Raw genomic sequence first — 14,522 nt, 5'->3', positions numbered from 1 at the left:
AATAAGAAAATTCAGATAATAGTAAGTTATAAAAGGAAGAGAGTAGGAGGATGGATAGGGAGTGGCTTGGTCAGAGAGCATACAGAGAAATATAGCTTTAGCTATAACAGGATTTGCTAATACATCAGATTAGAGTGGGAAGGAAACGGAAGGAGTGATCAGAAATTAATGCCTGGAAAGCTGAATAAGAACGCTGTAATGATCCCTGTGCTCCTAAAAAAGAAACATACAAAATTCCCAAAATGGCATACTGGAGCCTTTCCAGAGGGCTTTTCTTTCACGAAGGTAATTACAACTCTTGTTAAAGACTCCAGATAGTTCATTAGCTGCTTCAATTTGACAGGCCACAAAAAAGATTCATGGTCTTGAACAACCCAGCTCTCAAGCCTGCTGAAAAATGAATTTTTGTTATTTGTAGACTACCAAGCCTATTATAATTTGTTATTGAGCATGAGAAAATGAAGGCAACTGATGTCTATGGTGCACTAAACTATCTCAAACTATGGGGGAGGTCCTAAATGCCACCCTGCTAGTCTTCATAAGACGAAGACCAGGGCAGATTTAAATACACACACACACACACACACACGAACGCTATGAGATGGTGGAGTGATGTTACCACAAGCAAAGGGATGCTGACAGCCTCCAGAAGCTGGAAGAGGCAAGCACTGAGTGGTGTTCCCCGCTTAATTTCCCAGAGACAATGCATTTGTGCAGACAATGAATTTTGGACCAATGAAATGGGTTTGGAGTTTCGGGGATCCAGAAGTATAGAGATATATTTATTTCTCTTTTTTTATGTACCCAGGTTTGTGCCAACTATTACAAAACCATAGGGACAATACATTTATCATATGTGGAATAAAAAGAACATGTTTGGGTGGGGTAGAAATAAAGTGCTTTACATTTGATTTTGGACTTTTCTGTAGTGTCTATGGGACTTTTGATGACTTACATCAAGTAAACATGTGATGGTTCTAAATGAGATTCTCTATGGACAGAGTAAAGCCAAAAGGAGAGGGGAGCCGAGGCCTGAGCTCCCACTTATGAGGACATTTGGAGACTGTGTCCAGGGCCCAGCAAAGGAGACCAGTAAGAGGGAGCCAGAGAGAGAAAGGAACTATAGTTCTAGAAAATGAAAGAAGACAGAGCTTAGGAATTAAGGAGAAGTCGATAGGCTTAAATGATATTCATATGTCAAATAATGTGACAATTGGGTTTTTCAAAAAAGAAGCTATGTGCTATCCCTGAAGAACAAGATAGGTAAACAAACCCGTCCTTTGAGGATCCTGAGGAGCAAGGCCCGAGGCAGCAGGGAGGTGTCCCATTTTTAAAATGGAATGAGTTTTTCAGCTGCATTTGCCAGGTTATTAACTCATAACATTAGCTCAAATTTTATAGAATTAAAAAAATTCCATTTGAAACACCTACATTTTTGCAGCTTGGGACAAGGAAGACATAACCAAGTGAAATAGTTATTTATATATTAAATGAATGTATTTTAATCATCTAATGGTCACCACCTCTGCAAATTGGGTATTAGAACTTTAATTTAGAATGCTCTCCTAGTATTTAAAGTATGTTTTAAAATCATACTAAGTAAATCAGATCAAATATATACTTTGTAAATAATGAACTAATCAGTATTTCACATCATAAAGGATTAATTTTAAAGTTTCTTTTCCTCAAAAATTCCTATTCTTAGAAAGCAAATCCAAATAGAAAATAGTTCAAATCCAAGGCTAGACTACTTTTCATATCGCAAAAGTACAAATGACTACATAAGATGGATTGTTTTCCATGTGCAAACGGTTTTCCTACTGCGACATTTATTGCTCAGTTAAGGAAGAATAATGGCAACATCATTTTTCTTAAGCAAAAAGGTTTCAGGGCATTTAAAAAAGGAATTTAAAGTAAAATGTTTAAATTCTGCTTGATCTTCTCCATGACCTCAACCTATTTTATTCTAGTATCTGTGATACTTTCTTTAATGCATTTAAAATTTATCAGTTGGCCTAATTAAAACAGTCAACCAGTCTTTCCCACAAGCAAGTTAAAAATTTTAAAAATATTTTGTTCATAGGTGAGTTTTCCTGGAGTGAAGCAAGTCAAAGAAACTTACCAGCCCAAGATCAAATTCTATAAGTAGATATGACTCTACTAGCAACAAGATTTCCTATTTCTAAAATAATCATTGTACAAAAGTGTGTGCATTTATTCATGAAACTATATACATATATACACATGTCTAGATATAAAATAAGTGTATCAATGGATCACATTTTATACGCGTATACTTGAAATACAACATGCCAATGTCATTTAATGAGTTTTTTTTTTTTTTTTTTTTTTTTAATCATAGGCTAACAGGAGGAAGTAATTTATACCCTTTAAACAAGTACATGACCAAGTTGCTTTTGCTCCTGGGAAGTCCCTGGGTAAAAGGGACTCTTGCTTAGTAGGACAAGAGGTGCTTCCCAGGAAGTTCAAAGCTAAATAGAAACAGGATGACTTCCTGCCATGACATAGCTCTCAGAGCAGGAACTTGGGCTGAGACTTGGATGCGATCTGTGTCTGTAGCTCGGGTTACCTAAGTAGCTATGTGCCGGCTTTTCCTCCACAACTTTGATTCTTCTGGCTCCAGCAGGAATCACCAGCACTTCAACATAGCCTGTAAGAGTCAGTAAAACATGAAGTAAATCTGGGTTCTTATAAAATCTCTTTTTCTAATTGACTTGCCCTCCCCATTTGGTTTTAGCGATTGCTACAATACTTCAATGGCTATGTAAAGAAAACTTTTTATTACGATGATAGTTAAAGCTACTCTGACTTCAAGCGAAGTTTTTGGAAAGACATTGAGCCTAGAACTCTGTTGAGGTTAAATAGGTAATTATCCTGTATGGAGAAAAGCTCTTTTGAATAGTGAGGAGAGGGAGAGGTCCAATGGGGATAGCCTAGTTAGAGACTCTTAAGTGGATTACAGGATAGAGCAAAGAACCTCAGGCTTTGCTCTGGGAGCTCCAAGTTAGATCAGAAGAGGTAACACACTGGAGGCAGCACAGCTGGCCTGGAACAGTCCCTGGAGTGCCCGAGCACAGGAAGAGAGACCAAGCATTCCTGCTGATTAGCAGCAGGTGTAGAAAGTGGAGCTGGAGAGCATACTGTCCCCTCTGCGGGTGTCGGATAAAAAAAAAAAAAAAACACAGTTAGTTATTTCTCAGGAAATATATTTCAGCAGCGGTTATGGATCTATTACTTAATAAAATAAAATAAAGTAAAATAAAATAAAGATGTGGAGAAGATGGGAGACTATGCAGAGAAAGAAGAAATCAAGGTTTCACATGGTGCAGAACAGTGATAGAGAGGTCAGGAGCCCAGTTTTAGTTTAAAAGTTGTTTTAAAATTAAATAACATCCCTCTTAGCATTTTGTGTAGATTCACATATCTGATAAAAGATAAGCTTATGCTTAAAAAAAAAAAATCACACGAAGAGGCAGGTGGGTCTTTGTGAGTTCGAGGCCAGCCTGGTCTACATAGTAAGTTCCAGAACAGCTGGGGCTACAGGGAGACCCTGTCTCAAAAAGACCAAAAAAAAAAAAAAAAAAATCACAAGAAATAACTTCAAAGTTAGCTCTTGTTCATTATTTAAATCCCTCAAAATGTTTAGTTATTTAGCATACACAGAACGGTAGCATACACCTGGCCTGTGTGTGTTCATGTTGTGTCCATGTGTGTGGGGTGTACACATGCATATATGTGTATAGGCCAGATGTCAATCTCAAGTATCTTGCTAAGTCACTCTTCACTTTCTTTCTTGAGACAGGTTCTCTTGCTGAACCCTGAACCTGGACCTCAATGATTTGGCAACACGGACAGGCAAGCAAGTGCCAGGAAGCCTCCTGTCTCCAGCTCTCAGCACTGAGAGTACAAGTGCATACCAAAAGGTCGGTTATTTTTATATGCATCCTGGGCATCTGAACTCTGACCTTCAGGCTTCCACGTCAAGCACTTTACCAAATGAGCCATCTTCCCAGTCCCTGTGCATGTGACTTTAAGAACAAGAATTTCATCCAAGAACTTATTTAATTAATCATTGAATTACCCATTTAAAACAACATTTGATCACCTTCAGTAGCCCCAAATATGAAACACTGACATTTTATTAAATAAACAAAATAGACAACACTGAAACCAGAAGCAAATGGTTGGTGGGTATTTGTATATAGAATTAAGGTAGGATGGCTTCTAGCCTTGATGAGCTTATAACTAAATTGGAAAGATAACACATAAATAAGCTATTTAGATATGAATTAAATAAATTGTAAAATTATATTAAAATATATAAAACACTGTGGTGAATTCTTTTTTATAATATAAACTAAAGTTTTTAGAGTTGCTCCCTTTTTCTGATCACATATAACTCAATAATTCACTGCTATTCTATATTTGAAACAAATACACACCACACACACACACACACACACACACACACATACACACACACACACATTGCATGTAAAAACACTGGGATCAGCCAGAACAACCATAATTCAAATCATACAAATCAAGGACAATTTTACAAAAAGTTGTCTTTAGAGAATTATGTAGATAGAAAAAGATTAGTTTTCTGTATATAGAGTCTGGGTTAGTGGTAGAGCTAGCAGCACTTGAAGAAATAGTTCTGATGGAGAGAGAAGACGGAAGAAGCTGACTCCATTAGGAGATTTTGAGTAAATGCTTAGGGGGATAAATTGATCAGTTTGGACCTGCTAATCATTGTAAAGGACTTGATGATTAGATTCTGGACTGGAGAGGCTTTATTTAGCAGTGAAATACTGGGTTAACAGAGGTGCCCACACAAACAACAGTGTCAGGAAGCTACTGTTGAACATCAGGAATGGTCAAGAAACACTAGAAGATATTATGAAAGAAAGCATTTTCTGAGATTGAAGATTGGTAAGTTTGGAAACAAATAACAGACACAGGTAAGAACTGGATCATCATTTACACATGGAAATCAAGAAAGAATAATCTGATTTTATTAACAATTTGGTGAGTTCAGCATTGTGAGTTATAGTTAACAAAATGTTACAACATGCTAGTGAAACATCAAGCAAGAGCTGGGGAACATCTTGAACTCCAGGAGGTTAGGTTGTTGATGGACCATTGTAAGATGGCCCTGAGAAGCAGCACTTTAAGCCACTTGTTAAATTACCAAGGGAGAAAATGGAAAAAAGAAGTCAAGCACATGACCGTGGTGATATCATAGTTTTTAAGAAAGAGATTGAAAGGAAGAACACAAGATTGAGTGGAAATAATCAGGAGAAGGGGTCGATCTGGCCCAGTGTGGATGGCATATCTTAAGAAATGTTGCTGGTCTAGGGTATCAAAATCTTCAGATACATCAAAAAGAAAGGTGCCCCTAGATAGTCCACTGGGTGCCACATGCAAGTATCACATTACTCTCTTAGCAAATAAATTTAGTAAAATGTTGAGACGAAATTAAATTTCAGAATTTTTTTTAAAAAATAGGTGGAACAAAAGGTCTATCTAAATTCTTGCTTGAATTTAGCCACAAACTGGAATTATATGGAAAGTCAAAGCTGTATCTAAGATATGATATGGTCAGAACAAGTCTCTATCATGTTATACTGATCTAAAGAGGAGAGAGAGAGAAACATTAAAAGAAGACATCTCAAGACAGGAAGCCAGTGATCAGGATGTGAGGTTCTTTCCAGTACATAAAGCATTTGGCACAACTGAGGGTGCACATTTTAAAGTGAATGTCAGAGAGGCTCCTGGCTAGCCTGAAAATTGCAACATGAGGCCACCAAGTCAAAGCCGGAAACTTTGTTCTCTTACTGGATGGCGAGCTTTGCAAATTTATTACAACAAATTGCATTGATCAGCATCTTAAAATGTCAGTAATGCTGGGTGTGGTGGTGCATGCCATTAATTCCAGTACTTGGGAGGCAGGCAGGCAGGTGTTTATGAGTTCAAGGCCAGCCTGATCTGCACAGAGAGATCTAGGCCCCTTAGGGCTTCACAGTGAGACCCTGTCTCAAAGAACAACAAGGAGACCATCACAATACAAGGCACTAGTAACAAGCACCATCTTCACGGCACAAGTAACAGAATCATCATTATTGTATTTTGAACAACTACTATACCCTAGTCAGTACTATTGTTTTTTTTTATACAAACTACTATATTTAGGCATAATGATATCACACAAAACATAAGTATATAAGGTTAAGTATTCCTATTTTGAATTGCAGGGTTTGGATTTTCAGCTTATGGAGAGTCAGTTTGTAGGTTCTATGCAAATATTCACAACTTTAAAGAACTCTGAAGTCTGGAACTGTTTAAGCTTCCACATTCTTAAATAAAAGCTACTCAACCTACGTTATATTGTTCAAGATTTGTCTTTTTCATTACTAATTTGGGGCTCTAATATACTGCTACTGTTCCTGACTCCAGAATAGATGCATCTTTGTCTCCCCAACGTCTGTAGCAATGAAGCAAACATACAAAAACTCTAAACTGCGTATTCCTAATGCAACAGGATATTTTCATTTTTTTATACCAAGAATCACACATTTGATATCCATTTTCTTCTTAGTGACTACAGAGAACTGTATCATTTCTCACCTGGCCATATACACAATTTATCATTCATCTTCTAAGAAACTATTGCTGTATTAAGCAAATCACAATGAAAGACATACTAAAGGCACCAAGGGAAAAATGCCACCTCTCAAGTTTATTTTCTAACATCACCAAAAATTGCTTGCTCAAATGGAGCAAGGGGACTAAAAGCACCCATGTGTGTTTGCATGTGTACTAGTCATACAATGTATGTAATGTGCATAGCCAAATGGATAGAAAAGCCTGAAAGTGCTTCCAGAAATTCTAGGTAGTCCATAAACTAGGCAGAAAGAGTCTCAAGAGAAATAAATACAACATTCCTCAAATCAGAAGTAGACAGAGTTCATGGCAGAAATAAGAGTTCACACAGCTTGTCAAAACATTAATTTCTAAACAAAACAATGCTTCCTTATTAAATAAGTAAACAGATATTAGCAGATTGCACATGATGATGGTAAATGAAAAGATATTGTTGAACAAAAACAGCCATCATAAAGGACCTCCCTGAACTTTAAATCTAACAGAGAAAGAAAATACAAGCAAATGTAAAATTCAAATGTGTTCAGAGACAGATCATATGGATAAACCCAGATAAGTATCTCTGAGGTAGTCATAGTGATAGGAGTGAAGTTGGATTCACACAGTGCTCAAGAGGTGACATTGAAACTAAGAAATGTCCAGAAATTCACGTAGCAAAACTAAGAGGAAGCAGATAGGGCCAAAAAGATTACAAAAGTGAGTTGCAGTGAGAAACATGATTGATCAGTTGGACAACTGTAAGAAATGTGATGACTCCAATTTAGAGGAGGGCAGCTTGGTGAGCAGTGAAGGACATGCCCTGGAGGATCATGTTCTAAGTTAGGAACTCAGGTTTCTTACCAGAGAGCAATAAAAAATTCAACACAGGTGTAAGGAAGAGAGTGCTGTTAGCAATTCTGATAGTCCTAATATCTTAGACAACTTTAGTTTACCTAAGAAACCTACAGTGAAAAACAACGATTTTAACATAGAATAAAAATCAAAAAGGATTTGAGGGCAAAACCTAGGGAAAAAAGTGTATTTATGTAACTGCAGTTACAATGAAAATGATTGCTGAATGGATAGGTGTAGTCCTGTTTTCTCATGTTTCATGGAAAAAGGAAGATTACCATCAAATAAAGACATGGAAGCTGACTGTGCATTGGCCTTCTCAGGGTACTGTTTGCATGTACTCAACAATGCCTAAGTTCTTTTAAAAAGTGTCGTATTTTGGTATTTCTTCAGTAGTTGAGATTGTATTTGAACTTCCCTTGTCACAGTCAGGAAGGGCAGTTAATTATAATTGGATTTTTAACTGCAAGTCTGAGAACCTATTTTAGCTAAGTGTGTCTTTTGTAAAATAGTGCTAGCAGATTCTGACCTGTGAAGTGTACCACTTTTTTCACAGTTTTGAAGAGTGAGTCTTTGATCCATAGTCTATCCTGGGCCTTAGTTATTATTTGGTGCCAAAATCTTTGGCTTGGTTTATCTTTTATTCTTGGGAAAAACAAAAGATTACATTTAATCTTCATAAAGATCTGTCTGCATTTCTGTTTAGAAGGATTCACTTAGCTAAAATGAATTCAGCTTCCTTGATTGTTCAACTTAAATTGCTTGTTCTATGTAACACCAGTAATTTATATTTTGCTATCAGAATTTTTTCAACTAGAAAATTTAAAATAAAAATACTACATACATAATGTAGGCAAATAAGTGTTGATGAAACTAGTCATAAATAATAGCTCAACACACACATGTCAAGGAAAGAAGTTAGTGATAGCACAGAAAAGAGTCACTGCTTCCGAGTAAGCCTGAGAAACTGGCACCATTACTTTCTCTCTCTCTAAAAAAATGTTATGGGCCTTTGTAATTCAGTGTGGATCCTGTCAGTTTCTGTTATGAGTATAGTATCTTTAAACCGCCACTACAGAAGTCATTCGTACTTATTTTGCCCTCATACCCTATTTGCAGATGAGGAAGTAGAAGAAGAGAGACTAAGTCTTACTATTAGTGGACTTGGAAGTTTACCCACATGTTCTGCCACACCTGCTACAGTTTCTCTATGCTACAGTGTTTCAGATCTTTGATTCCAATTTTTACCCTTGAAATTTAGTGAAAATACTAAAACAATAACGAGAATGGAAAGCCGAAAACCTGAAGACTGATATTCTCAATGACCGCTTCAAGCTGTTGCAAATCATTATTTTTTGTTAGGCATGCTTTTCATTCTAGAAACCTGGTAACATTAGCCAATGCAAATTAGATTATTCCCATGTTGCTCTGACTTGTTGAATGCACAACAGATGACTTCATATTTTCATTGCTGGAAAATGAGCATGTTCAAGTGTCTGCCTCACAGAACGTGCACTGCATACCATCACCCAAAAGGAATCATTCAAAAGTCATTGAAAATGTCTTCAGTAGAATCAGACCTGTGATGTCTAAATCCAGCTCAATGTAATCTTTGTACACAAAGATATTAGAGTTTATTAACTTTGAGAAAAAAAGAAGAGTTACCTGCTCCTCTGGTATGATTGAAATTGCCTTTAATGATTCTGCATGACTTTCCGTTGCCATTGCATATGCCACAATGATCCTCCCTGGCCAGAGATCCTAATAAGCCATCACAACCAACTTTCTGAAAGAAGATAACAGTTCATCAAAAGTGAAGCATTCACCCACTTGGGACTCCAGCCCAGACCACCTTGGGACTATATGCAGAGACTGGAGCATGTCCCTCAGGTAATGACCACCACTTTGTCACAATCCCAACCCAGGCCACCTGAAGACCACATGCAGAGTCCTGGGCATCTCCCCCAAGCAGTGACTCCCAACCCAGAGTGATCTCACCCACACCACCTGAGGACCTCGCACAGAGAACAGCATGCATCCCCCAGGCAGTGACTCCCACCTCCACTGTAACCCCAGTCCTGGCCACCTGACGTATGTTATGCACCTTCTCCAGGTAGCATGGTCCAGCCTGTGACATCTAAGGACCACTTGTAGAACCCTATAGCCTCCACAGATTTTTGAGGTTCATGGTAGAACCTGCTTACTCTCTGGAAGGTTTATTCCTTTGTTCAAAGCTGTACCCAATCCTAGCTGAGCTGGGGCAACTTCTGATACCCCATTCACAAAGCTACACTAAGTGACCCCAAGATTGAAACCTAATCTCCATTCAGTTGTTTCCTAACTGTTTGGGTAACAGCAAACAGAGATCCAGTCACACTCAACAAAGGCAGGACCAACTATCTAAACCAAAAAATATTACCAATGAACTAAAGCCAGATGTCTTGGTCCCATTGCAAAAACACAAACACAGCTATACACATGTCCCATCCAAAAGTCAGTTCTCCCATAATAATGTCCCCTGAGAAAAAGCAACTTAAATGTCATACAAGACAATGATTTTATAATGGCACTTATAAATATGTTCAAGGAACTCAAGGAAGGTAAGAATAGATGCTGGAATGAAGATCAATGAAAACACATATAGTTGAATGAGGAAAGGAAGATAATTCAAAATATGAAAATATATTTTAAACTTTAAAAAAATTTTTATTGTTTTTATTTTATGTGTATGCATGTATTGCTTGCATGTAGGTAAGTGTACCCGTGTCGTGCAATGCCCACAGAGGTGAGAAGCGGCTGTTGGATCCCCTGTGACTGGAGTTAAGGACAGTTGTTAGCTGTCATGTGGGTGCTGCGATTTGAACTCAGGTCTTCTGCAAGAACAACCAGTGTTCTTAACCAATGATCCATCTCTCTGCCCTGAAAATACATTTTAAAACAGAGTTTCTGAAGACAATCCAAACAAAAATAAAACTTGAAATAAAGAAATTCAGAAAGGTGAATAAAACTTAGTGGGAAGCCTCACCAATAAAATAAATCAAGTAGAAGAGAAAATATCAGGGCCTGAAGACAAGGTGCAGGAACTGAATCATTCAGTCAAAGACAATAGTAAATCTAAGCCAAACCAAAACAAACGAAATAGCCCATCCACCAATAGAGCGAAGAGGCAGCTAACAGAATGGGAAATGATCTTTACCAGCTATACATCTGACAGTGGGTTAATGTCTAGAATATACAAAGAATTCAAAAACTGAACACCAAAAAACCAAAAATCAAAAAAGACCCCACAGCCTGATTAGAAAATGGTGCTTGGAACTAGACAGTCTCAAAAGAAGAGACACAAAGGACTGAGACATAATTTTAAAAGTATTTTCTATCCTTATCCATAAGGGAACTGTGAATTAAAACTACTTTGAGATTTCATCTTATGCCAGTCATAATGGCTAAGATAACAAAACCACATGACAACAAATGCTGGTGTGGGTATGGGGAAAGGTACTGCTGGTGGGAGTGTGCTGGTGCAGGCACTATTGTAACCAGTTTGGAAGTTCCTGAATGAACTAGAAAAAGATCTACCACATGATACAGCTGTACCACTCACTCCTAGCATATTTCCAAAGGACTCTATAGCCTACTACAGAGATACCTGTTTATCCATGTTCCTTGCTACTCTATTCATAACAGCCAGGAAATGGAAACAACCAAAACTATCCAGCTGATGAATGGATAATGAAAATGTGGTAATTTACACAATAGGATATTATTCAACTGAAATGAAATGATCAAATTTGAAGGTTAAGTATAACTAGAACTAATCATTCTGAATTTGGTAACCCAGCCCATAAAGACAAACACTACATTCTATCTCATATGTGGATACGGGCTTTGACTCTTTACATGGGTGTGTGTAAACCCACAAATATCAGGAAACTAGTGAGCGGCCAAGTGTGTGGGATGGGGCCTTTCAGGGAGGGAAGATGGAGTGCAGGAGGTACAAAAGGGGAATGAGGAATAATGGAGTAGGAAAGGCTAAACGGGGTGGAGGATGGGATGGCAGGATAGAGAAGGAGGAGTGTGGAGGGATAACAATAACTAGCACTAATGTCCTTTGTAAAAGCTATGTGGAAACCTTATACTGTAGAAGCTTCCTGGACTACACACACACACACACACACACACACACACACACACACACACACACACATATGCATGCATGCACGCACACACACACATATATTTAAAATATTTTAAATGAAGTTAACCTATAACAGGAGGACAATGCCTCTCTGATACACCTAGATTATCAAATAAAAAGTCCAGTGCCAGGTATGGCTTATCTTTTTTTGAGTTGTTTGTTAAGTGGGATCCCACAGACCCTGGAACATTAAGGACTATTGACATTACTCTTCGTTACCCTGCAGAAATTGATGGTAAGACCCTATTGCTGAAGACACCATGTATCTAAGTCACAGGACATGAGAAATCAAGCTGTGTTGCTCTAGAAGCTCCATTCCTAATGACTAGTTTTAATATTGCTGGAAGGTGCTATCCACACTACTGGGGAAGTAAAGTGATCATCAGTCTTACCCAGTTATGAACCCTTATAAGATACAATAATGATTGGTCTGGCAAGATATGTGCACTGGTGAAATAATGGCACCGCTGTTATGGAAGTAACCAATCACTGTTGGATGGAATTTAAGGCCTGCTCCTCTCCACAGAAATGGAACTCATGCCCAGCACCCTTAGAAGGGCCAAGAATCCATGGCCGGGTATGTCATAGGACCTAGGGAGGAATCTACTCTTATTATTCTGCTAAATGGGATAGTATTAAACTGCCTCTAAATACCCATTTTATGACCACAGAATAGTACATCTTCAACCTTCATCAGAGAAGCTTCTTTTGTAGTAGATGGTGATCAATGCAGAGGCCCACAACTGGTTAACATGCAGAGTAAAAAGAGACCATGGAGTGCTCCACCACAAATGGGGCATCTATATCACACTTTCTCCTCCAAAGGCTCAGAGATCATCATGGAAGAGGGAGTAGAAAGATTATAAGAGCCAAAGGTAGTGGATGACTGCTGCAAAAAAAGTGTTCTCTAGATATAGCAGGACAGTTGCACACATGAACTCACAGTGGCTCTAATGCAAGCAAAAGACCTGTGCAAGATTAGGCTAGACAAAATCCCAGAATGGATGAGGATGGTCTCATGAAGTCCCATCCTAAGCAGAGGAGCTGTTAGGAGCTGATAAGTGCAGGGAGAGGAAGAGTCAGGCTTTTTTCAGGGACGCAGCCCCTGAGAGGCTCCCCAGGCTCCAGGAGACACCCCCCCCCCCCCCCCCGCAACATCCAGGAGACTTCCTGGTTTTTCAAAAACAGAGCATGAAATTGAGTTCTCAAGTGTAAAATAGAGAATAGGGGAGGAAATGGAGGGGAAGTAATGGGGAATAGAGTTGATCAAATCATATAGCGTGCACATATACAATTCTCAAACAATAGAAAATAAAAATAATTAAAAAATTGAAGGACTTCAAAAATTTGAAGTATTTCCTTTGCTTTGTTTGGGGGTAATCTTCATCTCGACAAGTCAGAGACAGAGAGGACAACTACTAGCAAACTGCTGTGTTCTGTGGGGCAGCTAACACAAGCAAACTCATGCCGAAGGAGAAAATTTCTAAATGCCCAAATCTCAGGGAAGTTCTGAAGCACTGAATGCTATCCCAAAGTAATTGTGAAAATTATTATTGGGGAAAATGAAATGAACACGAATCCCAAAGGAGGTCACATTCTGTGCTATGCTGTGCTGTGAGTGTTCATTCAGCTCAGCCCGTACAGAAGCGCTCCTCTGCAGGCCAGCCTGCTTCTGAAGTGAAGCACCTTTCCTCACAACCCATGATTGCTATGAAGAAATATAAACGACTAAAAAATTAAGTTTTGCATGCTGGTAGAACAATTCTGTCAATAGAAATAGTCTGAGACCAAATAAATTAACTGTTTTTTAATGATAATGGTTATCCTTCATTGATATAAGGAAACAGGACCTAATTTTTCCAAGCTGTGCATATTTAAGGCAGAATTTAGCCTGGCAATACTGTGAGAATTAAACGATCGATTAGAATTCCTCCTGATAGAAATATTTGCAAGAAAGACAATGACCATTCACCCATGACATGATCTGTCTATTTAATGGGAAAATTTTAAATATAAATTAAATCAGAATCAGAAGCAAAGTTCTGTTTTTGGTTTGTGTTCACGTTAAGATTTGGGAAGCAAACAGAGCAACTGGAGTTTGAACGCCCCAAGAAAGCAAAACCCCTAACAAAACTGCATACTGAGGGGGGTGGCGTGGGAGGGATGGGGGTGGGGCTGGAGAAGTATCTCAGTAGTTAAGAGCATTGGCTGCTCTTACAGAGGAGTGTGATTAGGTTCCCAGCAGCCACATGGCAGCTAAAACCATCCTTAACTCCAGTTCCAGGAGATCCAATACCCTCTTTTGGCCTCTGCAGCTCCTGCATGCACGTGGTGCACATATATACATTTGGGCCCACACACATACACATAAAATAATACAAGAAACCTTTAAAAGTCTGCATGTCAAGCCTGCCTCTGTGTGTCAGTGTCTACAGTGCCACTAGCATTGCATAGTGTAGCACTGTGCTTAGCCAGTCACGCTCGTTCAGGAAGAAGTAGCTGTCACAGAAACCATGAATGCATGACCATGTTTGGAGGACCCTGAGCAGGGGTCAGAAGAATCTGGGTCCTGGTGAAGAAAAAAATATGTCTCCTTCATGTGTAAATAGAAAACTTAGGATAGAACTTAAACTGGTTCTGAAGTAATAAAACCAGCTTCAAGGCTCTGTGCTATTAGCTAGCTTGTTTCCTGACAAATATTCAGAGAACAATAAACAGGAACAGAAGGACTGAACAGATTGGTATTTAGTAGCTTCTTTTAATCTCTTGGCATTCTTTCTCTAATTCTGTAACTAGGATATTAAAAGAA

The 14,522-nt window shown here is 38.5% G+C and overlaps 1 protein-coding gene across 1 annotated transcript in view; it reads right to left on the bottom strand.

The window, feature by feature from the left end:
• Adamts19 (ADAM metallopeptidase with thrombospondin type 1 motif 19) overlaps positions 1-14,522 on the bottom strand; it is a 318,916-nt gene that overhangs the window by 62,765 nt on the left and 241,629 nt on the right. Inside the window, exons 15-16 of the mRNA XM_008854345.3 lie at positions 9,184-9,304; positions 2,591-2,671 (exon numbers count right to left, since the gene is read on the bottom strand). Of these exons, the coding sequence (XP_008852567.1) occupies positions 2,591-2,671; positions 9,184-9,304 (202 nt within the window). The remainder of the gene's footprint in view (positions 1-2,590; positions 2,672-9,183; positions 9,305-14,522) is intronic.

The sequence above is a fragment of the Nannospalax galili genome, unplaced genomic scaffold (genome assembly GCF_000622305.1).
Source record: "Nannospalax galili isolate Female #2095 unplaced genomic scaffold, S.galili_v1.0 scaffold427, whole genome shotgun sequence".
Taxonomy (NCBI): domain Eukaryota; kingdom Metazoa; phylum Chordata; class Mammalia; order Rodentia; family Spalacidae; genus Nannospalax; species Nannospalax galili.
Note: the sequence above shows the minus strand (reverse complement) of the source record. Positions and strands in the feature narration are given on the sequence as shown.